The sequence below is a fragment of the Mobula birostris genome, chromosome 5 (genome assembly GCF_030028105.1).
Source record: "Mobula birostris isolate sMobBir1 chromosome 5, sMobBir1.hap1, whole genome shotgun sequence".
NCBI lineage: Eukaryota > Metazoa > Chordata > Chondrichthyes > Myliobatiformes > Myliobatidae > Mobula > Mobula birostris.
Window position 1 is genome coordinate 170,882,809 of NC_092374.1, and position 27,382 is coordinate 170,910,190.

The 27,382-nt window shown below is 46.3% G+C and overlaps 1 protein-coding gene across 1 annotated transcript in view; it reads right to left on the bottom strand.

Annotated features, from left to right (window-relative positions):
- nalcn (sodium leak channel, non-selective) overlaps positions 1 to 27,382 on the bottom strand; it is a 195,788-nt gene that overhangs the window by 117,165 nt on the left and 51,241 nt on the right. The window contains exon 11 of the mRNA XM_072258858.1: positions 2,867 to 2,998. Coding sequence (XP_072114959.1) covers positions 2,867 to 2,998 — 132 coding nt within the window. The remainder of the gene's footprint in view (positions 1 to 2,866; positions 2,999 to 27,382) is intronic.

Here is a 27,382-nt window from a genome sequence, read left to right on the forward strand (position 1 = left end):
TTGTTAACCTTAGCAATTTCATTTTGCAGAACTTGACCAGAAGTGACTGCTTCAACTTAGACAGGTCATCCACAGCTCCACATGGTGTGTCATGATGCAGGCAGTGGAGAGAATGCAGGGACCTTTCAAAGGGCTAGCACAGATAGGATGGGCCTAATGGTCTCCTTATGAGCTGTGAGATTCTATAGCTGCAGGTGTCAGTGAAGGTTCAGTATGTCAAACCAACCACAGTGGATCAAGAGGTCAAAGGTTCAAGAGTTGATCAGAGACCATCAGCAAGCGGGAGCGCACAACCACAGGGGCAGGGCCAAAAGGAGTATCCCGTTCAGTTTTAGTGACGAGGGAGTGCTCCACCAGAGGGACCATCCTGAAGGAGGAGTGGAACTAGAGAAAGCATCGCTTTGCCAGCTGTTGTGACGTGGGTGTGCCCCACCAGAGGGTTGGAGCTTGAAGGAGCACCCCAATAAAGGAACAGGGCTTCGGGGAAGAGTCCCACCAGGGCAGCAGGGACAAGACAGCACCCTGTAACAAGGTTAAGGGAGTGTCCCACTGGGAACGAGATGGAGGAGCACCCTATTGGGGAGGTGAGGAAGAACGCACCAGAGGAAATGAGGGAGCAACCCATCTACAGATTTACTGAGTATTTAACCAGAATAACCTATCTACTAATCACAGATGTGACAATAACCCCTTCCCATCATTGAGGATAACTTCAGGAGGCAATGCATCAAGAAGGCAGCATGCATCACTGAGGATCCTCAGCTTCTGGGACATGTTACTAACACTGGGGAGGTACAGGAACCAGAAGCCACACTCACTGAATCAGGTACAGATTCTCCCCCTCATGAAGAGTCCATGAACACTACTCAGTTTTTATTTTGCACTATTTATTTATTTTGTACAAAAAAAATTCTAGACATATAAGTCAGTGATAATAAACCTGATTCTGGACCTGACAGAATATGGATAATTAATGTTTAATCATTTTTATCATCTTAATGTTCAGCTTTGTAAAACTCTGTAGCCACTCACCAATTATAACCATCACTCTGTCATGTAGTCTGCAACTGAACGTCTTCCTGTCAAAACCATTGCCTTTGCTGCTCTAACTGCAGACCACAGGCACTGCTCAGGCACACAAAGCATAGACATCCATTCTCAAACCAATACAGCTCAAACACATCCTGACATCCAAAGGGAGATTTGCTTAAATTCATAGATCAAAATAAATCAGCCTCTCATTTCTGTAAGAGATGAGGGAATCTATTGGCGGGTTCTCTCTCCACACTGGCTGCTTTTCTCACTGAAACCAGGCACTACTTTACCCAACACATCCACACTGCTTAAAAAATTTCAGCCACCTCACATGTTCAGCTCCTCTTAGCAAGTGCTGAATCGCAGCCTGACACAGTGAGAACTTTAGCCTGCTCCCAAAGGCCGTCAACATCACACCCATTCAGCCCATCTCCCTCTGTTCCATGGACACCGGGGGGGGGGGGGGAGAAGAGAGTGAGATCAAATGGGGGGAGGGGAGGGGATAGGGGGAGAGGGAGGTGAGGGGGGAGGGAGGGAGAAGGGAGATGAAGGGGAGAGAGAGGGGGAGAAGGAGAGTGAGGGGGATGGGGAAGTGAGAGGGGGATGGGGAAGTGAGAGGGGGAGGGGGAAAGAAAGAGAGAGAGGGAGGGAGAGAGGGGGAGGGCAGGAGAGGAGAGAGAGAGAGAGAAAGGGGGTAGGAAGGGACAGAGGGGAGATGGGAAGAGAGGGAAGGGGAGGGAGAAGCGGAAGGGGGAGGGAGAAGGGGAGGGAGAAGGGGAGGGAGAAGGGGAGGGAGAAGGGGAGGGAGAAGGGGAGGGAGAAGGGGAGGGAGAAGGGGAGGGAGAAGGGGAGGGAGAAGGGGAGGGGGAGGGAGAAGGGGAGGGGGAGGGAGAAGGGGAGGGGGAGGGAGAAGGGGAGGGGGAGGGAGAAGGGGAGGGGGAGGGAGAAGGTGAGGGGGAGGGAGTGAGAGAAGGAAGGAGGGAAGGTGGGGGAGCAGGAAAGAGGAAGTGCAGGATAGAGAGGGAGGGAGAGAGAGGAGGAGATGGGGAGAGATGGGAGGGGAGTTGGAGGGAGGGGGGAGGGAAGGCGAGAAGGAAGGATGGAAGGTGGGAGAGCAGGAGAGAGAAAGGGAGAGGGGGAAGAGAGGATGGAGGACAGAGAGGAAGGGAAAAAGAGGGGGAGGCTAGGGAAGAAAGTGAATGGCATGGAGAAAGGGGAGACTCGGACTCCCTCCAGGTGGGAATGGACTGAGATTCTTTGTCTGAGAAGCTGGAGAGAAGTCCGCACATCACTGCCCGAGAGAATGGGTGAGGCAGAAACCATTACCACACGCCAAGAAGTGAGAGGCTAGGACTTGGCTTGATACCTTGGTCACAATACCCAAGTCACTCCTTCCTGTAAATTTCCAGGATTACCTCTAATGCTGCATAGAAATTAAATTACAACAAATAAAAGTGTCATGAAGTAAGCTCACTTAAAAACACAGCAGAATGAAGTGCTGGAGTGTAAGGGGGGGGGGGGCGGGATTTGTATGCAGTGTAGCTATAGCACCATCCATCCTGCAGCTTCCCTGTGATGTAAGCTTCACTTAACCTGACTTGCTTTGAGGAACCATCACATTACTGTCTATTATTTCACGGTAGGAATAGGTAGGCAAAGAACCAAGCACATCCTGTCTCATTGCTCACTTGGTATTCTGCAGCAGTAGAGCAGCTCAGTGAAAAATGCAGTAATCCGACAGAGCCAGACGTTAAAGGCAGCTTAAACATTCCAGCACTGTAGCCTGCTTCCCCTTTCTCCCCGGAATGTCCTCTCAGTTTAGTGTCCTCACCTCTGCCAGGTAAAACACATCATACTGGCTCCTGGAATTCTCCTCCTTGTAGTAATTGCTGGCGGCCACAGTGACATCAACGGCAACCATGCACAAGATGAACATGTGGAAGATGGAAGACTGCATCATTTTCTGAAGAACAAGGGGTGGGGGGAAGAAACAGACCAGAGAAGATATCAACGTTTAATATTTAACATGATGATAACATGGAGAACCTTCCATTTCTTGAATATTGTGTGGCTTATCCAAAACCATTTAACAAAGAACACTACAGCACAGTACAGGCCCTTCGGGTCATGGTGTTGAGCCGATCTTATTATCTATTCTGAGATTAAACTAACCTTTCCCTGCTGCATAGCCCTCCATTTTTCTAGCATCCATGTGTCTAAGAGTTCCTTAAATGTCCCTAATGTGCTTGCCTCTAGTGGTGAGTGTGTGGGACACCACGCACTCACCACTCTGTATAAAAAAAAAGGACTTCTGATATTTCCCCCTATACTTTCCTCCAATGAGACGAGAAGACTGCAACTAGTGGGGCACTGTCTACACCACCCCCAGCTACCTGCCAGCCCAGTCATCATATGGGAGCCCAAGCATGGGAGGATGAACCCTGGGCGCCCTCCCAAGACTATGGTCAACGCACTCCTAGAAGACAGCGGTGCGGCTAATGTAGATGAACTGAACACACTGATGAGGGAGAGGAAGAAGCGGAGAGTCCGTCGTCGTGCCCGACGCTGGCCCCCTAGGCCTGAGTCAACGTAGTAGTAGTAGTTTCTTTCAATCAATTTAAAATTATGCCCCCTCATACTTCTCAAAAGTGTGGGGATCCTGGGCGTAACCAAGAACTAAGGCTGGACTTTCTAAACTGCTGCTACTGCCTCAGTTGGGGAACTGGGTCTTGTTCTGGGCCCACATTTCATGTCGGATGTCAAAGCTTTGGAGAGGGTTTACTGGACAGACACTAGTGTCGGAGACTTCTGGTCAGTGGGGAGACAGGGACTGTTCCCCTCAGGGCAGAGGAAGTTAGAGATTTAATGGAGGCACTTAAGGACAGAGGACAGATTTAAAGACAGGAAGGGCAAGAGGGTTGGTGTCCAGAACACATGGGGGGGGGGAGGGGGAAATGGCAGAAGACCTGGACAGCATAGGTAAAGAGTGTTGCTGTGATCTGGGGCATGCTCCCTGAAAGGGCAGTGGAAATAAGATTCAACAGGAACATTCCCAAGGCAACACAGTAGGTACGTGGGTGAAGGTAAACTGGCAAACTTGTTTTCATTAGCTGGGGCAAAGCACACTAAAAGCTGGAGGAACTCAGCAAGTCAGGCAGCATCCATGGAGCAAAATGAGCAGTCAATGCTTCAGGCTGAGACCCTACATCTGGATGTATCAGGACAGATATAACCCAGAATCAACAATCCAAGGATTGCTCTATAATAATAATTCTGCTTCTGCCCCAGTAAATAAAACTAGAAACACCCAACAACCTGTGATTGGACTTGCAATTGGAGAAGATAGAGAAAAGCAGAACCGCCGCCTCAAGGCTCTAGAGATCTGGGTTCGATCCAGACCTTGGGTGCTGCCTGCAGGTTCTTCCTGTGACTCTGCAAGGGTTTTCCCGAGGCACTCTGGTTTCCTCCCATATCCTACAGACATGCAGGTCAGTAGGCCTCTGTAAATTGCCTTCAGTGTTTACGTTAGTGTTAGAACTTGAGGAGACTTAATAGGAATGTGGGAGAATAGATAACAAAGAAATAAGTTGGCTGTAATTTTTCTGAGAGCCAGCATTGACTTGATAGGCCAAATAGCCTCTTTTTAAGCTATCTGAAAATATGAGTACTCTCCTGATCTATATAGACAACAGGATAAGTTCTATGAGGAACCTCTGTTGCCAAAGCTTAAATGTAGACGCGGTATGTAGCTTTAATTAACAATTTCCTTCTCTTGCTGATTCATCTAATGGACAAGACGGGACCCATTAGGCAAATTCAATTACTCCCTCATACAGAAATACCCTAAATTCATTGTATAGAACTAGGACATTAAGCGCACACTAGTTTCTTAGAGTTAATTGACATCAGGGCTACAGACCATTAAAGTCAGTTTTACAACCAATTTTATATGGGCAACGAAAAGTACTGGGTATGTTTTACCCTCACTGTGCCTGGCATCAATATGCTCAAGGAGGAAACCTGACTGAGAATCGCAGCAGTTTGATGATAATCAGATGAGCAGTCACTCTGCAGGTTAGGGAGACAGCTCTCTTGTTTGTACTCAGAGACTGCTCACACTTTTCTGTGTGGTTAGAGTTTTAAAGGCATTGAGAAATACGGCATGGAAACATAGCCTTCGAACCACTGAGGCTGCATTGAGCATCAGCCACACGCATTCAGACTAATTCTCCAATCGAGGACCCTCCCAACTCCAGTTTTACTCTCTTCTCTCTCTGCCCAAGAGCTGGAGAACACGTACCAACAAGCTGAAGAGCAGCTGTATTCTAACTGTTCAAGCTATTGAATAGTCCCCTAGTACGATAAGATGGACTTTTGACTTTGCTATCTAACTCATTCTCACTTCCACTTTATTATCTAGCTGCACTACACTTTCTCAGCAGCTATACTCTATTCTGTGCCCTGTTACTGTTTTACCTTGCATAATCTCAGTTGATCTGTATGAAGTGTTCAAAACTAGCTTTTCGTTCTAAGTACATGTCAATAATGATGAATTCTAAATAACACTATTGGTTGCATACAGAAACTTATCAATGCAGATTCAAAAAAAGTGGCAATTCATATTCACAATAGTGTGTCGCTCCCTCAGTACCTCACACCCACAGTGTGTCGCTCTCTCAGCACCTCACACCACCAGTGTGTCCCTCCCTCACTACCACACACCGACAGCGTGTCGCTCCCTCAGTACCTCACACCTGTAGTGTGTCGCTCCCTCAGTACCACACACCGACAGCGTGCCGCTCCCTCAGTACCTCACACCGACAGTGTGCCGCTCCCTCAGTACCTCACACCGACAGTGTGCCGCTCCTTCAGTATCTCACACCGACAGTGTGCCGCTCCTTCAGTACCTCACACCGACAGTGTGCTGCTCCCTCAGTATCTCACACCGACAGCGTGTCGCTCCTTCAGTACCTCACACCGACAGTGTGTCGCTCCCTCGGTACCTCACACCGACAGCGTGTCGCTCCCTCGGTACCTCACACCGACAGCGTGTCGCTCCCTCGGTACCACACACCGACAGCGTGTCGCTCCCTCGGTACCTCACACCGACAGCGTGTCGCTCCCTCGGTGCCTCACACCGACAGCGTGTCGCTCCCTCAGTACCTCACACCGACAGTGTGCTGCTCCCTCAGTATCTCACACCGACAGCGTGTCGCTCCCTCAGTACCTCACACCGACAGTGTGTCGCTCCCTCGGTACCACACACCGACAGCGTGTCGCTCCCTCGGTACCACACACTGAGTGTGCTGCTCCTTTATTACTGCACCACAGTCTCAGCTTGAAATGCCAACAATCTATCTCCTTAGGTCCTTGCACCATAGTGTCTATCAACATTGCACTTCCATTCTGACTGCAACTCTTTATTATACATTATTTTCCTTTGTACTACCTTGAGTGTGGCCAAGGTTCTTGATTAATAAAGGGGATTAGAGTAGAATTAGTGTGAATATGGGTGTACAATGGGCAGCACAATCTCAGTGGGCCAAACGGCCTGCATCTCAACAACTTTATGACACAACAGTGTCTTGGTTAACGTTCAATCCTTGATGCACATCACTGAAGCTTTATTTGATCATTATCACATAGTTGTTTGTTGGAGCTGCTGTGCAGAGGTTGGACAGTGTGTCACACCCTCAGTGCTACACACCGACAGTTTTCTACAAAAAGGAGAGCCTCAAAGACTCTAGAATATCCTGAATACAAGTTTACCTTGCTTATATTGCACCCAAGCTGTACTTGTCAGCATGAATCTGCACACATTCATCATCCAGATTCATCCCTGAAGTGTGCAGATTGGTGGGTTCTGTAAACTGCCCCTAGGGTGTAAAGGAGTGGTCCTGTCCTGAGATTCAACCTGGAGTAACTGCTCAAGTCTCTGAAGCGAGTTTACTAGAAGTGAGATCCATTATTTTGCACAGAGAGAGCAACGAGAATGGATCCTAGGGCAGTGGTGTGCTCCTCCTGGATGATGTGGGAAGTCTAGAAGATCTCCACTCTCCCTGATGACTATATCTATATAGTAAGATCTAGCTGCAGCTCCTTGTAGACTACATTAGGGACAGGAGCTAGAGCTGGATGACCTATGGATTATTCAGAAGAATGAGGAGTTGATAGGACTGCAGGGAGGCAGTGCTGTTTGACTGTCAGGAGAGGGAAAGAGAATCAGTGGACTGCAGCCATTCCTCTCAGTAACCCGTATATTGCTTTGGGTACTGTTGAGGGAGATCAACTTACCAGGGAAAGTCAGAGCGACCAAGTCTCTGACATTGAGCCTGGCTCTGTGGTTCTGAAGGGAAGGAGGGAGAACAGGAGAGCAGTGATGTTAGGGGATTCCACAGCTAAGGGAACAGACAGGAGATTCTGTAAATGTGAAAGAGAATCCTAGATGGTATGTTGTCTGGGTCAGATACCTCAGATCGAGTCTAGAGCATTCTTAAGGGGCTAGGGGAAAAGCAGCTAAAAGTCTCAGCTTGGTAAAGGGATGATGTCCTGAAGACTGAACTTAAGTAACTGGGAAAGCAACTGGAAAGCAGGAGCTCAAGGGTAGTAATATCAGGATTGCTGCCTCTGACATGTGCCAGTGAGGGTAAGAATAGGATGATATGGCAAATGAATGTACTGCTGAAGAATTGGTGCAGGGGGCAGGGTTTCAGATTTGTGGATCATGGGGATCTCTTCTGGGGAGGGTATGACCTGTACAAAATGGATGAGTTACAGCTGAACTCAAGAGGGACCAAAGGGGGAGGGGGAGATCTGAAATGATAGGAGAAGACAGGAGGGGGAGGGATGGAGCCAAGAGCTGGAAAGTTGATTGGCAAAAGGGATATGAGGTTGGAGAAGGGAGAGGACCATGGGATGGGAGGCCTAGGGAGAAAGAAAGGCAGAAGGGGAAGCCCAGAGGATGGACAAGGAGTGTAGTGAGAAGGACAGAGGGAGAAAAAGGAGAGAGAGAAAATAAAATTAAAAAAATAAATAATAATTGGTGCGTGGCCAAGTGGTTAAGGCATTCATCTAGTGAGCTGAAGGTCGCTAGTTCGAGCCTTGGCTGAGACAGCGTATTGTGTCCTTGAGCAAGGCACTTAACCATACATTGCTCTGCGACGACACTGGTGCCAAGCTGTATGGGTCCTAATGCCCTTCCCTTGGACAATATCAGTGTCGTGGAGAGAGGAGTCTTGCAGCATGGGCAACTGTCGGTCTTCCATACAACCTTGCCCAGGCCTGCGCCCTGGAAACCTTCCAAGGTGCAAATCCACGGTCTCATGAGACTAACGTATGCCTATTATTAATAAATAAATAAATAACGGATGGGGTACGAAGGGGAGGTGGGGCATTAACTGAAGTTAGAGAAGTCAGTGTTTATGCTATCATACTTCTATTAATTATTTTTATTTTTTTCTCTCTCTCCTTTTTCTCCCTCTGTCCTATTCACTATACTCCTTGCCCATCCTCTGGGCTTCCCCCTCCCCTTTTCTTTCTCCCTAGGGCTCTTGGCCCATGATCCTCTCCCTTCTCCAGCCTTGTATCCCTTTTGCCGATCAAGTTCCCAGCTCCTGGCTCCATCCCTCCCCCTCCTGCCTTCTCCTATCATTTCGGATCTCCCCCCCCCCCCCACTTTCAAATCTCTTCTTTCAGTTAGTCCTGACGAAGGGTCTGGCCCGAAACATCAACTGTACCTATAGATGCTGCCTGGCCTGCTGCGTTCACCAGCATTTTTTGTGTGTGTTGCTTGAAATTCCAGCATCCGCAGATTTCCTCATACATTTCATTGTATGCTTTGATGTCCAAGATAACTGAATCAATCTGAATCTGAATAAGGTAGCCAGGAAGGAGCTCAAGAAGGGACTTTGGAGAACCAGAAGGGGACATGAAAAGGCCCTGGCAAGTAGGATTAGGAAAACCCCCAAGTCATTCTGCACAACATGTAGATTCTCTAGAACAGAAGATGACTAAAGTGAGGGTAGGACCAATCAGGGACTGATGTTGAAACATGCATGGAGTTGGAGGAGATAGGAGAGACCCTTAATGAATATTTTGCTTCAGTATTCAACAGTGTGAGGGACCTGGACGAATGTAAGGTCAGTGTAGAACAGACTAACATGCTGGAGCATGTCAAGGTTAAGAAAGTGGCAGTGTTGGAGCTTTTGAAAATCATCAGGACATAGAAGTTCCCAGGCAGGATGGGATAAACCCAGGTTACTACAGGAAAAGGTGGACTTTGGAGACAATGGGCACCTAACAATGACTCCTTTGTTTGCATCTTCGGAAACAGCTCTATTTTCATCTTTAATATCTCTATTTTTCCCTTTCAGGTTCTTTTGAAGACCCTGACCTGGAGTTACATGCTGACTTCGGTTCTTTGCAGGAATGGGACCTGCTCTCAGGGTCTCACGACTGGCAATTATTTGATATACCAAGTACGCAGCCTAGGAGCGCAAACAACAGGAATTCTGCAGATGCTGGAAATTCAAGCAACACACATAAAAGTTGCTGGTGAACGCAGCAGGCCAGGCAGCATCTCTAGGAAGAGGTGCAGTCAATGTTTCAGGCCCAGACCCTTCGTCAGGACTAACTGAAGGAAGAGTGAGTAAGGGATTTGAAAGTTGGAGGGGGAGGGGGAGATCCAAAATGATAGGAGAAGACAGGAGGGGGAGGGATGGAGCCAAGAGCTGGACAGTGATAGGCAAAAGGGATACGAGAGGATCATGGGACAGGAGGTCTGGGAAGAAAGACAAGGAGGGGAGGGGGGACCCAGAGGATGGGCAAGCGGTATATTCAGAGGTACAGAAGGAGAAAAAGGAGAGTGAGAGAAAGAATGTGTGTATAAAAATAAGTAACAGATGGGGTACGGGGGGGGGTGGGGCATTAGCAGAAGTTAGAGAAGTCGATGTTCATGCCATCAGGTTGGAGGCTACCCAGACGGAATATAAGGTGTTGTTCCTCCAACCTGAGTGTGGCTTCATCTTTACAGTAGAGGAGGCCGTGGATAGACATGTCAGAATGGGAATGGGATGTGGAATTAAAATGTGTGGCCACTGGGAGATCCTGCTTTCTCTGGCGACAGAGCGTAGGTGTTCAGTAAAGCGGTCTCCCAGTCTGCGTCGGGTCTCGCCAATATATAAAAGACCACATCGGGAGCACCGGACGCAGTATATCACCCCAGCCGACTCACAGGTGACGTGTTGCCTCACCTGGAAGGACTGTTTGGGGCCCTGAATGGCGGCAAGGGAGGAAGTGTAAGGGCATGTGTAGCACTTGTTCTGCTTACATGGATAAGTGCCAGGAGGGAGATCAGTGGGGAGGGATGGGGGGGACGAATGGACAAGGGAGTTGCGTAGGGAGCGATCCCTGCGGAAAGCAGAGGGGGGGGGAGGGAAAGATGTGCTTAGTGGTAGGATTCCGTTGGAGGTGGCGGTAGTTATGGAGAATAATATGTTGGACCCGGAGGCTGGTGGGGTGGTAGGTGAGGACCAGGGGAACCCTATTCCTAGTGGGGTGGCGGGAGGATGGAGTGAGAGCAGATGTACGTGAAATGGGGGAGATGCGTTTAAGAGCAGAGTTGATAGTGGAGGAAGGGAAGCCCCTTTCTTTAAAAAAGGAAGACATCTCCCTCGTCCTAGAATGAAAAGCCTCATCCTGAGAGCAGATGCGGCAGAGACTGAGGAATTGCGAGAAGGGGATGGCGTTTTTGCAAGAGACAGGGTGAGAAGAGGAATAGTCCAGATAGCTGTGAGAGTCAGTAGGCTTATAGTAGACATCAATGGATAAGCTGGCTCCAGAGACAGAAAGATCTAGAAAGGGGAGGGAGGTGTCGGAAATGGATCAGGTAAACTTGAGGGCAGGGTGAAAGTTGGAGGCAAAGTTAATAAAGTCAACGAGCTCTGCATGCATGCAGGAAGCAGCGCCAATGCAGTCGTTGATGTAGCGAAGGAAAAGCGGGGGACAGATACCAGAATAGGCACGGAACATAGATTGTTCCACAAAGCCAACAAAAAGGCAGGCATAGCTAGGACCCATACGGGTGCCCATAGCTACACCTTTAGTTTGGAGGAAGTGGGAGGAGCCAAAGGAGAAATTATTAAGAGTAAGGACTAATTCCGCTAGACGGAGCAGAGTGGTGGTAGAGGGGAACTGATTAGGTCTGGAATCCAAAAAGAAGCGTAGAGCTTTGAGACCTTCCTGATGGGGGATGGAAGTATATAGGGACTGGACATCCATGGTGAAAATAAAGCGGTGGGGGCCAGGGAACTTAAAATCACCGAAAAGTTTAAGAGCATGAGAAGTGTCACGAACACAGGTAGGAAGGGATTGAACAATAGGTCGGCCAGGGCAGGCAGGTTTGTGGATCTTGGGTAGGAGGTAGAAATGGGAAGTGCGAGGTGTGGGAACTATAAGGTTGGTAGCAGTGGATGGGAGATCCCCTGAGCGGATAAAGTCGGTGATGGTGTGGGAGACAATGGCCTGGTGCTCCTTAGTGGGGTCACGATCGAGGGGTAAATAAGAGGAGGTATCCGCGAGTTGTCGCTGTGCCTCGGCAAGGTAGAGGTCAGTACGCCAGACTACAACAGCACCCCCCTTATCGGCGGATTTAATAATAAGGTTAGGATTAGTGCGGAGGGAGTGGAGAGCAGAGCGTTCCGAAGGAGTGAGGTTGGAATGGGGACAAGGTGTGGTGAAGTCCAGACGGTTGATGTCCCGTCGGCAGTTAGCGATAAAGAGATCCAGAGCAGGCAGAAAACCAGAGCGGGGTGTCCGTGAAGAAGAGGAGGGTTGAAGACGGGAGAAGGGGTCATCAGTGGGGGTGGAAGAGTCCTTGCCGAAGAAGCAAGCTTGGAGACAGCAGAAGAAAAGTTCTGCATCATGGCCAACACGGAACTCGCTGAGGTGTGGGCGAAGGGGGACAAAGGTGAGGCCCTTACTGAGGACAGAGCGTTCTGCCTCCGACAGTTGAAGGTCGGAGGGGATGGTAAAGACCCGGCACGGATGAGAGTTGGGATCAGAGGGGGGAGGGGGGAGGCTGGGGGTGTCAATAGAGAGGGGAGGGTTGGGGTGAGAGGAAGATGGAGCCTCTGAGGACCCAGGAGCTGACGATGTGATCTGAAGGAGATGGGACTGCAGAGTATTGGTGGGGGAAAGGGAGACGGGAGTCACAATAGCAGCACATAAAGACCCGGCCTGGAGTTCAAGGCTGGAATCTTGAGAGCTGGGATCAGAGGGGGGAGAGGGGAGGCTGGGGGTGTCAGTGGAGAGGGGATGGTTGGGGTGAGAGGAAGATGGAGCCTCTGAGGCCCCAGGAGCTGACGGTGGGATCTGAGGGAGACGGAGTTGCAGAGTGGTGGTGGGGGAAGGGGAGACGGGAGTCACAATAGCAGCACATAAAGACCCGGCCTGGAGTTCAAGGCTGGAGTCGCAGTTGGTGGTTGCGCAATCATTTTGAACGTGTCCATGGTCGTTGCTGGAGTCCGAGTTTTGAATATGCCCTGAGGTGTTGGAACCGGCGAGATCAATCTGAAGTTCATGCCTGCTAGTTTCATGGCCAGCAGGCTCTGGAGTCCGTAGATGTAGGATCTTGCGATCTTTGCCTAACATGACAAAGTCAAAAAAGCGGCGATTGCAGGCGTGAATCCGACGGAGGATGAAATAACGGGTAGGACCATTACAGACGGCGAAGAAAGTGCCCCGAGGGTGTGGAAGGGTCTGGGATAGGGACACCAAGTACCTCCTCATGGCGGACAGAGTCGCCTTTAGAGCTTGACGGGAGAAGCGGCGAGAGGCAGAGTCAATAAAATGTGAGCACCTGGGATCCTCAGAAGGTTCAAACTGAGAGGCTCAAAAACGAATGCTAAAGCCAACTGGAGTAAGTTGGCGACGGAGGCACGTTCCAAGAAAGGATATATGGCTGTGATAGCGAGTCTGAGTCAAAGTGTGGTCGAAAAGTTGAAGAGCCGAAGAAATTACAGATGGGGAGCAGTGAGAGATGGTTTCACGGAACTCCGGTGCTCCCGATGTGGCCTTTTATATATTGGCGAGACCCGATGCAGACTGGGAGACCGCTTTACTGAATACCTACGCTCTGTCCGCCAGAGAAGGCAGGATCTCCCAGTGGCCACACATTTTAATTCCACATCCCATTCCCATTCTGACACGTCTATCCACGGCCTCCTCCACTGTAAAGATGAAGCCACACTCAGGTTGGAGGAACAACACCTTATATTCCTCCAACCTGATGGCATGAACATCGACTTCTCTAACTTCCGCTAATGTCCCACCTCCCCGTACCCCATCTGTTACTTATTTTTATACACACATTCTTTCTCTCACTCTTTTTCTCCCTCTGTCCGTCTGAATATACCCCTTGCCCATCCTCTGGGTCCCCCCTCCCCTCCTTGTCTTTCTTCCCAGACCTCCTGTCCCAAGATCCTCTCGTATCCCTTTTGCCTATCACCAGTCCAGCTCTTGGCTCCATCCCTCCCTCTCCTGTCTTCTCCTATCATTTTGGATCTCCCCCTCCCCCTCCAACTTTCAAATCCCTTACTCACTCTTCCTTCAGTTAGTCCTGACGAAGGGTCTCGGCCTGAAATGTCGACTGCACCTCTTTCTAGAGATGCTGCCTGGCCTGCTGCGTTTACCAGCAACGCAGCCTAGGAGATTAGCTCACCTTCGGAGTTCTGGGATTTTGTGGCTCTGGAGGCGGGTGGACTTGAGGTCAGTACCTTTGCAGGAAATCAGTGTGTCATGGGAGATGGAAGATCTCTGTCTGTGTGCTCAGAGCTCTGAAGAAGCGACGCAACGGACTTTTAACATTGTAAATCAGCGAGTTGTTTGTTAAGTCTCCCCTCTCACTGTGAAACTGAAACATCTCTTTTACTCTTAATAGGGACAGAGAGAACCTGTTACATCAAATTACCGGGTGAATTACTTGTCTTTGAGGTACTGCAAGTCTGTGTCTTTATTGATGCTTTGCTGCACGCTTGAGTGCTCGGTGGGGGGGGTGGGGCGTGGGGGGCACCGATGCTTTTATTTTGCTGGGAGGGGATGGCTGACCATTGCTTTGCTGCTGCTTACGTGTGGAGGGGGGAGGCTGGGAGGGGCTTTGAGGTTCTAACATTTAACTGTCATTCATTCTTTGGGGCACTGTTCTGTTTTTGTGGATGATTGTGAAGAAAAAGAATTTCAGGATGCATTTTGTACACATTTCTCTGACTTTAAATGTACCTTTGAAGCAAGGAAAGATTGCTGCACCGATGGCAATGATCTTTGTCTTGTCACTGTCCACAGGATTAGCACCAGAAGATTGGAAGATGGCACAAGTTAAACCCATGTTCAACAAAGGCAACAGGGATAATCCTGGAACTTGTAGACCAATGTGTCTTACATCAATGGTGGGCAAACTACTGGATTTGATTCTCAGTGATAGACTTTGAGAATTTGAAGCATAGTTTGATTTTTTTTTCCATACAAAATATCTTTAGTGTTATATATACAAAACAGTGACTAACACAATTACTTCACTACAAATAGAGAATACACATTAAACCAAAGTGTTTCCATCTCTATCAATGATGGCAGTTACCCCCTGCGGAGCCCAACGTTCCCAGAACGTCTCTAAGGTCGCCATGGACTGTGCATGTTCCTTCTCAATATTTACCTGGGCACGAACATTGCCAGGTAGTCTACCCAGGCAGATCCTCCCGCCACCCGTTTCCAAGACCCACGGATGGCTGATTTTGCCAGCCCCAGGAGCAAGTTGACAAGGGCATCCTCATCCTTCCATGCCCCACTCCTTACTGGATGGCCGCATATAAATAGGGTTGGGCTAAAATCCAACTAGAAGGCGAGAAGCAACACAAGCAGATATGCAAAAAGGGGCTGCAGTGTCACACACTCCATGTACATGTGGTACAGTCTCCCCCAGCCCGCAGAAGTGGCATGCGGCTGGGAGATCCGTGTACAAACTAAAAAAATTTATTACAAGGCACCGCTCTATGCAGCACCCTCCACCCCAGATCCCCAAGGTGCATGAGAAGAACTCCCTCATAAAGGGACTTCCATTGGAGACCCCCCACCTCCAGGTGGAAAGATCGACCGCCATGGTGTGTTGGGACAGTGGAAAAGGGCTAGGAAGTGGAGGGTGTGGAGCAGCAGCCCACAGAGGTATCTCCTACTTGCATCCCTGAACAGGATTGTAGGTGTCGAGGAGACACGGCTCAAGTTGTGCGGACTCTGCTCTCTGATAAGATTGTGGGACCTGGGCCCGACGAGCAGCTCAGCCCCAGTTGACCCACACACCTGAGCCACACCGACATCCATTGAGGTAGGGCAAGGGTCGGCCAGGACTCTGTCCTCTGCCAGAGGAGGGGATTCCCGGCCTGAGGCAACTATGTTCCAGACTCTCAGTAGGTCCTGAGAGAAGCCGGGTAGACTCCGCAAAGCAGCACGGCTGACGCCCACCGGTGGTAGCCGCATATCTTCGTGAAGACATAGTTTGATTAGGGATAGTCAGCATGGCTTTGTAAGAGACAGGTTGTGCCTCATGAGCCTGACTGAATTCTTCAAGGTTGTGACAAAACAATTTGACAAAGATAGTGTGATGGATGTGGTGTATATAGATTTTTGTAAGGCTTTTAACAGATGTCCTATGACCAGCTTGTTCAGAAAATCAAGAGGCATGGGATCCAGGAAAATTTAGCTGCATGGATTCAGAATTGGCTTGCCCACAAGAGGCAGAGGGTGGTAGCAGATGGAGCATATTCTGTCTGGAAGTTGGTAACCAGTGATGTTTTGCAGCAATCTGTTCTGGGACCCCTGCTCTTTGTAACTTATAAAAATGACTTAGATGAGGAAGTGGAAGTAGTATGCTTGCAGACATCACCAAGGTTGGAGGTGTTGTGGACAGTGTAGATTGGGTTGTCATAAGTTACAACTGCTCATTGACTGGAAGCAGACCTTGGTTGGATGATGATAAACTTTGGAAGGATGAACTTGATGCCAGAGTATAAAATTAATGGCAGGACTCTCAGCAGTGTGGCAGAACAGAGAGGACTTGAAATCCTAGTTCACAGATCCTTCAAAGTTGCCAAGCAATTTGATAGGATAGTTAAGGTGCATGGTGTGTTAGCCTTTGTCAGTCAGGGGATTGAGTTCAGGATGTTATGTTGCAGCTCTATAAAACTCTGGTTAGACCAGACTTAGAGTATCATGTTCAGTTCTGGTTTACAAAAATAGGAAGAATGTGAAAGCTTTAGAAAAAAATGCAGTGCAGATTTACCAGGATGCTACCTGGATTATAGAATGAGAGAAGGTTGAGTGAGCTAGGGCTTATCTCTTTGGCTCAAAGATGGATGGGAGGAGACTTGATAGAGATATACAAGATGGTAAGAGGCACATTTATAGTGGACAGCCAGCACCCTTTTCCCAGAGTGTCAATAGCTAATATGAGAACACATAATTAGAACCACAGAGCATTACAGCACAAAGGACCTTCAGCCCATCTAGTACACGCTGAGCTGCTATTCTGCCTAGTCCCACTGACCTGCACTATAGCCCTCCATACCCTTTTCATTCATGTACTTATCCAAATTTCTCTGAAATGTTGAAATCAAATGCCATCCACCACTTCTGTTGGCAGCTCATTCCCCACTCACACCACCCTTTGAGTGAAGTTCCTCCTCAGGTTCCCCATAAATATTTTACCTTTCACTCCTAACCTATGACCACTACTTCTAGTCTCACCCATCCTCAGTGGACACAAGCAGCTTGCATTTACCCTGTTTATACCCCTCATTATTTTGTATACCTCTATCTAACCTCTCCTCATTCTCCTATGCTCTCGGGAATAAAGTCCTAATTTATTTGACCTTTCTCTATAACGCAGGTCTTCAGGTCCCACATCTCTTGTAAATTTTCTCTGTACTCTTTCAATTTTATTGATATCTTTCATATAGGCAGATGACCAGAACCGCACAAAATATTCCAAATCAGGATTTACCAATGTCTGTCGCAACTTCAACATAATATCCCAACTCCTGTACTTAAGGTGATTAGAGGAAAGTGTGGTAGGCGGGGCAAGAGAGGTCAGACGTAGACATTTTTTGTTTTTGAAAAGAAGTGGTAAGTTCATGCAACACACTACCAAGGCTGATAGTAGAGGCAGATACTTTAGAGATGTTTAAGACATTCTTGGACAAATCTCCATTTTTCTTTAACCCATGTGGCTATGCGAGAGGGAAGCAGTAGATTCATCTCTAAGTAGGTCAACAGGTCGGCACAACATTGTGGACCGAAGGGCTTGTACTGTGTTGTTCTGAGATTCAAACCAGCAACCTTCAGACTCCAAAGTAAGAGTGATCCTCGCTGAGTAACACATCACTGTACAGTGTGCAGCTATGTCATTGACACAAGTCCCAATCTATTCGACCTTTCCTATAATTCAGGTCTTCAAGCCCTAGCAACATTCTTTAACTTTTCTCTGTACACTTTCAGTCTTATCAATACCTTTCCTGTAGGTCGGTGACCAGAACTGGGCACAATCCTCTCCACCATCAAGGACATCGTCAAGGTGAGCTTGAAGGCTTGAAGGCGGCAGCCTTCATAACTACAGCTGCAAAAATCCCTGCTGAACCTGGTGACCCTGGTGACCCTGTGATCTCCATCTCAGATGCCAATATTAGGCCGTCTTTAAGGAGGGTGAAGTCTCACAAGGTGGCAGGTCCAAATGGAGTATCTGGTAAGGCTCTGAAAACTTGTGCCAACCAGCTGGCTGGAGTATTCAAGGATATTTTCAACCTCTCACTGCTACAGTCGGAAATTCCCATCTGCTTCAAAAAGGCAACAATTTTACCAGTGCCTAAGAGTAGTGTGAGCTGCCCTTAATGACTATCGTCCAGTAGCACTCTCATCTACAGTGATGAAATGCTTTGAGAGAGAGGTTGGTCGTGGCTAGAATGAACTCCTGCCTCAGCAAGGACCTGGACCCACTGTAGTTTGCCTATCGCCACAATAGGTCTACAGCAGATACAGTCTCAATGGCTCTTCACACAGCCTTAGATCACCTGGACAATACAAACACCTGTGTCAGGATGCTGTCCGTTAACTATAGCTCAACGTTTAGCACCATCATTCCCGATGTCCTGATCAATAAGCTATAGAACCTGGGCTTCTGTACCTCCCTCTGCAATTGGATCCTTGACTTCCTTATTGGAAGAAGGCAATCAGTGCAGATTGGTGATAATATCTTCTCCTTGCTGACAATCAACATTGGCACATCTCATGGCTGTGTGCTTAGTCCACTGCTCTACTCCCTCTATACCCATGACTGTGTGGCTAGGTATAGCTCAAATACCTTCTCTGTTTGCTGATGATACAACCATTGTTGGCAGAATCTCAGATGGAAATGAGAGAATACAGGAGCAAGATATACCAGCAACTTGAGTGGTGTTACAGCAACAACCTTGCATTCAACGTCAGTAAGATGAAAGAGCTGATTGTAGACTTCAGGAAGGGTAAGACAAAGGAACACGAACCAATCCTCAAAGGGATCAGAAGTGAACTAGAATGAGCAATTTCAAGTTCCTGGGTGTCAAGATATCCGAGGATCAAACCTGGTCTCAACATATCGAAGCAGCTATAAAGGCGGCAAGGCAGTGACTATATTTCATTAGAAGTTTGAACAGATTTGGTTTGTCACCTAAAACACTCAAAAACTTCTACAGATGTTAGAGAGAGCATTCTGACAGGCTGTAACACTGTCTGGTATTAGGGTGGGGGGGGGGGGAAAGAGAGACTTTACTACTTTACTGCACAGGACCAAAAGAAGCTACAGAAAGTTGTAAAGTAGTCAGCTCCATAGTTCCCAAGACATCTTCAAGGTATGGTGCCTCAGAAAAGCGAGATCCATTATTAAGGACCCCATCACCCAGGGCATACCCTCTTCTCATTATTCTCATCAGGAAGGAGGTACAGAAGCCTGAAGGCACACACTCAGTGATTCAGGAACAGCTTCTTCCCCTCTGCTGTACAATTCCTAAATGGATATTGAACCCATGAACACTACTTCACAAAAAAAAAAATTACTTCTGTTTTTGCACTATTTTAATCTATTTATTATACATATATTCACACTTACTGAAATTGGTTTACTCATTTTTTCTTTCTATATTATCACGTATTGCATTGTACTACTGCTGCTGCTAAGTTAACAAATTTCACAACACATGCTGGTGATAGTAAACCTGATTCTGATGGAGAAAATGAGTGGCAGGAGGATCTGTGAACAGAGGACACAGGGTGAAGATGACTGGCTGAGGGAAGAGAAGGAAAACATCTTTACTGAGCAAATTGACGTAATCTGGAGTCCAGTGCCCTGGTAGTGGTGGAAGCAGATTCAACAGCAACTTTCAAAAGTGACCACTGGGAAAGTGAAAACATCATTGGGGTCTCTCTCCTTGCAACCTCCCCCCTCGAGTCAGGACATATCAGAAGTGCTGCATACACAGTGCCTACAGTATAGTCAAAGAGCCCTCCCATCTTCAAAGTTTCATCCACGAGAGCTCATGCACAAAGCCTTGTTGACTCCTCCTAATCAGGCTGCCTATTTAAATGCTGGTAGATCCTGTCCCTCAGAGTAACTTTCCCACCACTGATGTCAGGCTGACCATCCTGTAGTTCCCAGACTGGTCCTTGATACCCTTCTTAAACAATAGAACAAATTTAGTCACCTTCCAGTCTGCAAGAGTTTTACACTGAGGGGAAATTTTAATTTAAAAAACCCCACCCAGAGCCTCAAGATCTGTTGTCAGTCAGGTCTACCCTTCACCCTAACAGGAACATACTGCCCCTGGACTATTCTATAAATGACCAAACTTAATGTGTTTACTTAGACAATATAAATCAAAAACACTGAATTTGATGGCCCTTGTTTTGCTAGAATTCAAATTAAATTTCTAGACATAAAGTTCGAAACATCAAAACGGAAGAATGCTTCAAGCAAACCTGCAATTCAGATTTGATAATTATGAAAGTGTTCCAGGATACTTGAAAGACATATTTTTATTGCTGCTGGATAAATATCTTCATTTGGACTGAAGTAGTTTAAATGAAACTGCTAGAGTTGTTTTCTTAATGAGCTGACGATCATTGAGTATTCAAGTCCATCAAATGCATGATGTCTTGCTGTGATACACAGAGATGAGTGTTTCAAGGGAGGCAGCAAACATTGACAACCTAATTATTGTGATCCACAGCAACAACTCACTTCAACATATCTCTCTGTCAGTCTGCACTTGAACTCAGGGGCAGAATAGTCAGCGGTCCCGTGGAAGGACTGGTTAAATTCTTGACCAACGTAAAGCCCTTCACCTTCTGACCAGCTGTGGTTGAGCAAGCTGTACTCACACCTCAGATCACAAGGCCGTGGATTCACAACCCACCGCACTGACCCCAGCACAAAATCCAGGCTGACATGCTGCGTAGTACTGAGGGAACACTGCACTGTTTCCAGAAGCAGCGAAACCCGTCTGTGCCTTTCAGTGAATGTACAAGAACCCACAAACCACCTGCAGAGGAGTCAAGTCCATAACAGTAACCTACCAAGATAATCTAGTTATAATCTTGCAGCTCACCAGATATAGCATGGAAACATGCCTTTTGGCCCAATGCATCAAAGATGTCCCCTTAAACTAGTCTCATTTTCTTGGGTTTCACTCAAACCTTCTGAAACTTTCCTATTTCCTTATCCAAATGTCTTTTAAATATCGTTATTGGATCTGCCTCAACTATTCTCTCTGGCAGCTCTTCTCATAAATGCACCACCCTCAGCATGAAATTGCCCCTTAGGTCCCTTTTAAACCGTTCCCTTCTCACATTAGAACAATGCCCTCTAGTTTTAGGTTCTGTTTCACTGTGAAAAGACTATGCGCTCGACACAGTCCATGTGCATGATGATTTAATAAAGCTGATTAAGGAGACTGAGTAGTAACCTCTGCTCTAAGGAATAAGGTCCTAGTCTGTCCAACTACTCCTTATAATTCAAGCCTTTGTGTCCTGGCAATGCTCTTGTAAAACTTCTTAGCACCCTTTCCAGCTTAAAGACATCTTTCTTATAGCAGTGACCAAAACTGCACAACAGTACTCGTGTGGCCTCAATAACATCTTGTATCATTTCTTAATGCATGCATTTCTAAATGACAATAAACGAGGACTGAGTGTCCTCATAATCTAATCTAATCTAAACAACTGCACCATCTTGCTATGTTCAATAGGTTACCACAATTCCTACATCTTTTATTTCAAAAATGATTTCTGTAGATATACACTCAGCGGGCACTTTATTAGGTACCTCCTGTAGTTAATAAAGTGACCACTGAATGTCTATTTGTGGGCTTCTGCTAATGTAACCCATCCACTTCAAGGTTAGACATGTGCATTCTAAGATGCTTTTCTCCACACTACTGTTGTTTGAGTTTTTTGTGGCTTCCTGTCAGCTTGAACCAGTCTGGACATTCTCCTCCGACCCTTCTCATTAACAAGGATTTTTGCCCACAGAACCGCCGCTCATTGGATGTTGTTTGTTGTTTTTTTTTTTAAAACACCATTCTCTGTAAACTCTAGAAACTGTTGCGTGTGAAAATGCCAGGAGATCCACTGTTTCTGAGGTAATCAACCCACCCTGTCTGGCACCAACAATCATTCTACGGTCAAAGTTGCTTAGGATCAAATTTATTTCCCATGTTTAGCATGAACAACAATTGAACTTCTTAACCATGTCTGCATGCTTTTATGCATTGAGTTGCTGCCACGATTGACTTGATATTTGCATTAACGAGGTGTACCTAATAAAGTGGCCACTGAGTACAAGCTCTTTGGAACCTCCTGAACGTACAAAAGATGCTGTTGATAGAAGGTGGTGGGGTATCCCTACTAAAGGAAGTGTAAGGTGCTCCTTCCTTTTGCTACGATGCAGGTCACCATTGGGCAAGATGTAGCACGTGCTTAACCCCCCCTCATCCCACCTTGATTATATGAAGCCATGGGAGTAGGTGGTGGATGGTCATATGAGCAGCTGGTGCATATCACAAGGCCCAGTTATGAAACCACTGATGGCAAGCAGACTATCCATGAAGAGTACTGAGAATAGCCAGGGTCACCCATCTTGTAAAGACACTGCCCAGAAGGCAGCAATGGCAAACCACTTCTGTAGAAAAATTTGCCAAGAACAATCATGGGCATGGAAAGACTGTGCCCACGTTGTATGACATGGTACATAATGAACGAGCTATTGACAGAAACACAAAGGACTTGCAAGGTGACTGACTGGAGGAAATGGGTGATGTAAGGAACATGGAACCATAATACCATGTCTACAGCTCAGGGGTGAAAACTTTTTATATTCACCTTTCACGCCACTGGCAAGAATGCAGAAGGGACTGTCTGAAGAACTGTCTGAAAAATCATTGCAAATCAAACCAATGACATTCTCTAGCCTGATGCTACAGACAGCTACACATTAAGGACTTAACCTGTCATGTCTTCAGTGAAATCGTAGCGGTGTTATTCAGTCAACTGCTCCTGGATTTAGTGATAGCTTCCAGGTACTAAACTTCAAACAGCTTCAATTTCCCTAATGATTATGGGATATTTTGTAATAAAAATATCTTGCCTCTTAGAACATTTCCATACATCTTATTCTCATTGATTTCCACAGATCAATTAATGAAGATTTTGTAGCAAACTGACTTTATTAGAATTCTGCACTCTCAACTCACAAATCTGCAGGAAATTAAGTTTTTGATGTGAAAGAACTGACAGATTTAATTCTTCTGAATGAACCAATGCAGCTTTGAAAACATTAACTCAAAGAAAAAATATTAATTGATGTTATTGTTACAAAATATACGAATGCCAGAAGTCATTTAGCTAGTGCCAGCAGATTAGCATTACTATTACTGCATGAATAATTAGCTAAAGAGGGATTGACTGAATATTGTCAAATCTGTCTCTCCTTCCCTTTGCTGAAACTGTAGTTACTGAATTATCCTAGAGTGCAGCAAACACATTTATAGATTTGTCCAATGCTCCACATTTTGACCTTGTGATGTGCCTGTGGTTTAGACAAGTCTTAGATGTTGTGCAGGGAAACCCAGATGCATTAACAGTTTTCAAAACTATTTTCGCTTGATTTGTCAGTTTTGTTAATTTAAAAATACACCTTGTGGGACTTGTCAATGAATTATGGTACTGCTTTAAGTATATATTATACAAGTATAGTCATGTTTTTATAACATTCTTCCATCAACACATCTTATTGTGAAGTAACATCAAATTCTAAGGGTAATGCACACAGCTTTAAAATTATACATTTTGCTCAATTTCACTTACTGTTACCAGGGATGCAAAATCAATTCAGTTTTAATTTGACAGCTTATTTCTTCTGTCATTTAATTCTGCTTCTCCCCCCCGCCCCCAAAATAAAACACAAATGCAATCCAAGCCTCAAGTCCAGTTCTTATCAGAAACACTTGACATCGTTAATTTTTAAGACAGTTTTCATATGCTGTGGGTTTATGGGCAGTAAGAAAAAACAAAGGCGCTACACGTAGCAATGCTTGTTTAGTGAGTTAGTAACAGACTAGGGATTCAGATTCCAGGAATGATCTAGCAACAGAACAGGTTTACAGTGAAAAACTTAAATTGACTATGGCATCATTTGTGTGTGCATAAGAAACGAGCAGGAGACAGCTATTTTCATTGAGACTGTTCTGTTATTCAAGTTCACGGCTAGCCTTCCCCCTTTATTCTCTTGATCTATCCATCTGCTCTAAATGAATTCAGTGACCCAAGTCTCCAGGGGTAGAGATTTCCAAAGGTTCAGCAACATCTCAGTCAAGATATTTCTCATCTCATTCCTAAGTGACTCCATTTTTTCCTCAAATGTCAGTGCAGGTTCTGGACCTCAGCTGCCTGCCCCAGCCTGTCATGCCCTGTAAGAATTCTTCAGTGGGATTACCTCTTAGTTGTCCGAAGTGCAGAGAATTCAGGCCCAGTTGGCCCTGAATCTCGTCGTGCAGGAAGTCCACCATTCCTGGGACCAATGTAGGGAACCTTTGCTACACTCTCACTCCATCGCAAACACTTCCTTTCTCAGGTGGGGAGGCAAAAAAACACTGAAAGGGAACAGACTCCATGTCTGTGCAATGGAACATTGACCTCTGTGCTGAATCAAGCCCTCGATAAGGAAGAATTCCTTTAGTCAGAGGGTAATGAATCTGTAGAATTCTTCGCCACAGACAGCTGTGGAGACCAAGTCATTGAGCATATTTAAAGCGAGGGTTGATAGGTTCTTGATTAATTAGGACAAAGGTTATAGGGAGAAGGTAGAGGAACAGGATTGAGAAGGAAAGTAAATCAGCCACGACTGAACGGCCCAATCCTGCTCTTATGGCAAGACTGTGTAGGGACCGATGTGCAGCTGTTATCTCACATCACGAGCATCCCTCATTTATTTAAAATGGAGTGGTAGCAACTCATCCTTGATCCTGCATGTCTGTCCAAGGAGGGACAGGTAAATGCTGATGTTTCTTCTTGTAGGGGAGCTGGTGACACTGCTACCTCAGCTGGGAGAGATGCTACTGCCTCACATCTCCACTATGCCCAGTTCAAGGCCGACCTCTGTCTCCATCCGTGTGGCGTCTGCACATTGCCCATGTGACTGTGTGAGGTTCCCATGGGTGCTCTGATTTCCTCCCACAAAACCATGGGAGTTGGCAATTTATTGTTTGCTGCAAGTTGTTCCTGGTTTGTAGGTGATTGGTAGTTAATAGGAAAGTGGCAATAAAATGCATCAAGGTAAAATGGAGAATGGTTGATAGTCAGACTGAATGGACTGAAGGACCATTTCCATGCTGTATCCCTTTTTCCCCAAGGAGTGGAGAAAATGGAGTGTTTGCCCCCACAGGCAGAGGTGATTAATGATCAGCTTTATTTGTCACATGTTCATTGAAACATACAGTTAATTGAATTCTTTGCAACAACCACCAATGGTCCAATATGTGCTGGGGGCAGCCCACAAGTGTTGCCATGCTTCCAGCGCAAACATAGCATGTCCACGGCTCACTCACTTTAATCTTTACTACTTTGGAATATGGGAGAAAACCTGAGCACCTGGAGGAAATCCATGCGGTCACAGGGAGAAAGTATAAGCTCCTTACAGACAGCAGTGGAAGTGAAGTCAAGTTGCAGACACTGTAAAGAATTACTTTAACCTCTATGCTACCGTGCTGCCCTGGGAGAGAGCAGAGAGGAAATGAAGGGGAAGCTGGATAAACAAGAGGGAGAGCAGTGAGAGGAGGTCAATGCCAAGCAGAATTAAGAACACACTGGAGGAGACATTCAGCCCTTCAAACCTGTTCTTTCGTTCAGGAAGATTATGGTTGCTCTGTGATCCAAGATATGAACTAAACTGGAAAAATTCAGTATTATGTGATAACTCCAAGAACATGGTTAAACATTGTATGAAATTGCAAGGGTTGCCAAACTAGCAGGGTTAAGGCGTGAGTATTTATAAATAGCACATCACAACTCAAAATACAAGCAACTAATTGTGTTGCTGGTCAGGAAACACCTCTGGAGAGAAGGCATGGGGCATCACCCTGGTAGAGGAGATAGCAAAACTGCCTCTGGGAATTACTGGGAGGATTCTGAAGATGCATTGTGAAGGCAGCAAACAAAAAAAAAAACACCAAGCAACTCACTTATATGTATCCTAATTCTTTTCATAAGCTGATTTAATTTAAAAAAGCAACAAGAAGAGGCAATGAATAATCAGTTGAATAGAATTTCCTTTCTAAGAATAAATTAGATTATAAAATGCTGTTAGATGCCACAGGCTATTCCTCATATCCCAAAGGAAGTCAATTGAATATAACAACACAGTCGCCCAAGAGAATATTTTCACAGATTACAGCAATTTACTTTATTCTGTTTCAGACCTTGCTGTTGCGAATGCCTTCACTTTGCCTCAACTTCTCATCTCATCCTACATTTAAATTACAAACGTCAAATGGGAAGCTTTGATTTGCTAGCTTGCTCAAATCTTAGTGCAGTTACTCAGGGCTTTGTTGACACGATACAGGTAGTACAGAATCTCTCATTTCCTTCCACAAGCCCCTCTGCTTCTCTTCCCCTTTATGCTACTCCTGAATACCTCCCACTGCAGCCGAGTACATGCAATTGTCTTCATTGGGGCAATCAGCAGCTTTGCGTGGAATGGGCTGCTGGCAATGGTGGAGGAGGCGGATACAATAGGGTCTTTTAAGAGACTTTTGGATAGGTACATGGAGCTTAGAAAAATAGAGGGCTATGGGTAACCCTAGTAATTTCTAAGGTAGGGACATGTTCGGCACAACTTTGTAGGGCAAAGGGCCTGTATTGTGCTGTAGGTTTTCTATGTTTCAACTTATGGGTGTTAACCTACTGGATAACTTGTCATAGATACAATCACAAGGAAAGCACGGCAGTATTTTTATTTTATTAGGAGGCTCAACATGTTATTGAACTCTAACAAACTTCTACAGATGTACTGTTGAAAGTAATCTAACTCAGGGGTCCCCAACCTTTTTTGCACCGTGGACCGGCCGACCCGGATGGGGGGGGGGGGGGGCTGTTCAGGTAGGGTTAAACTCACCTCAACGTGTCTTTTGCTGTTAGGGTTGCCAACTTTCTCACTCCCAAATAAGGGACAAAAGTAGCAGTTAAATATGGGACAATGTTTACCCTGAGAAAGACTACATGACCATGAAGCCTTGCGCGGGCACCTGTGTGCGCACGCGTGACGTGCGCGTATGTGCTGATTTTCCTCCCCCCACAAATCGGGTTTGACTTGATCTTCCCAACTACACTGTACATACGTTATTTCTACTTTATATAGGCTGTGTATTTATCATATCATTCCTGCTTTCACTATATGTTAGTGTTATTTTAAGTTTTATGCATTATTTGGAATGATTTGGTAGGTTATTTTTTGGGTCTGGAAATGCTCAAAAATTTTTCCCATATAAATTAATGGTAACTGCTTCTTCGCTTCACGCCATTTCGGCACGAAAGGTTTCATAGGAACGTTCTACCTTAGCGGAGAAAATACGGGACAAGGGCGGTCCCATTATGGAACAAACCAATTTAGCCCAATATACGGGATGTTCCAGCTAATACAGGACAGTTGGCAACCCTATGTTTAATTTTAACAGTGTGTGACAGGGAATGAGGAAAGGTGCAGCTGACTCATATCGTTTTCTCG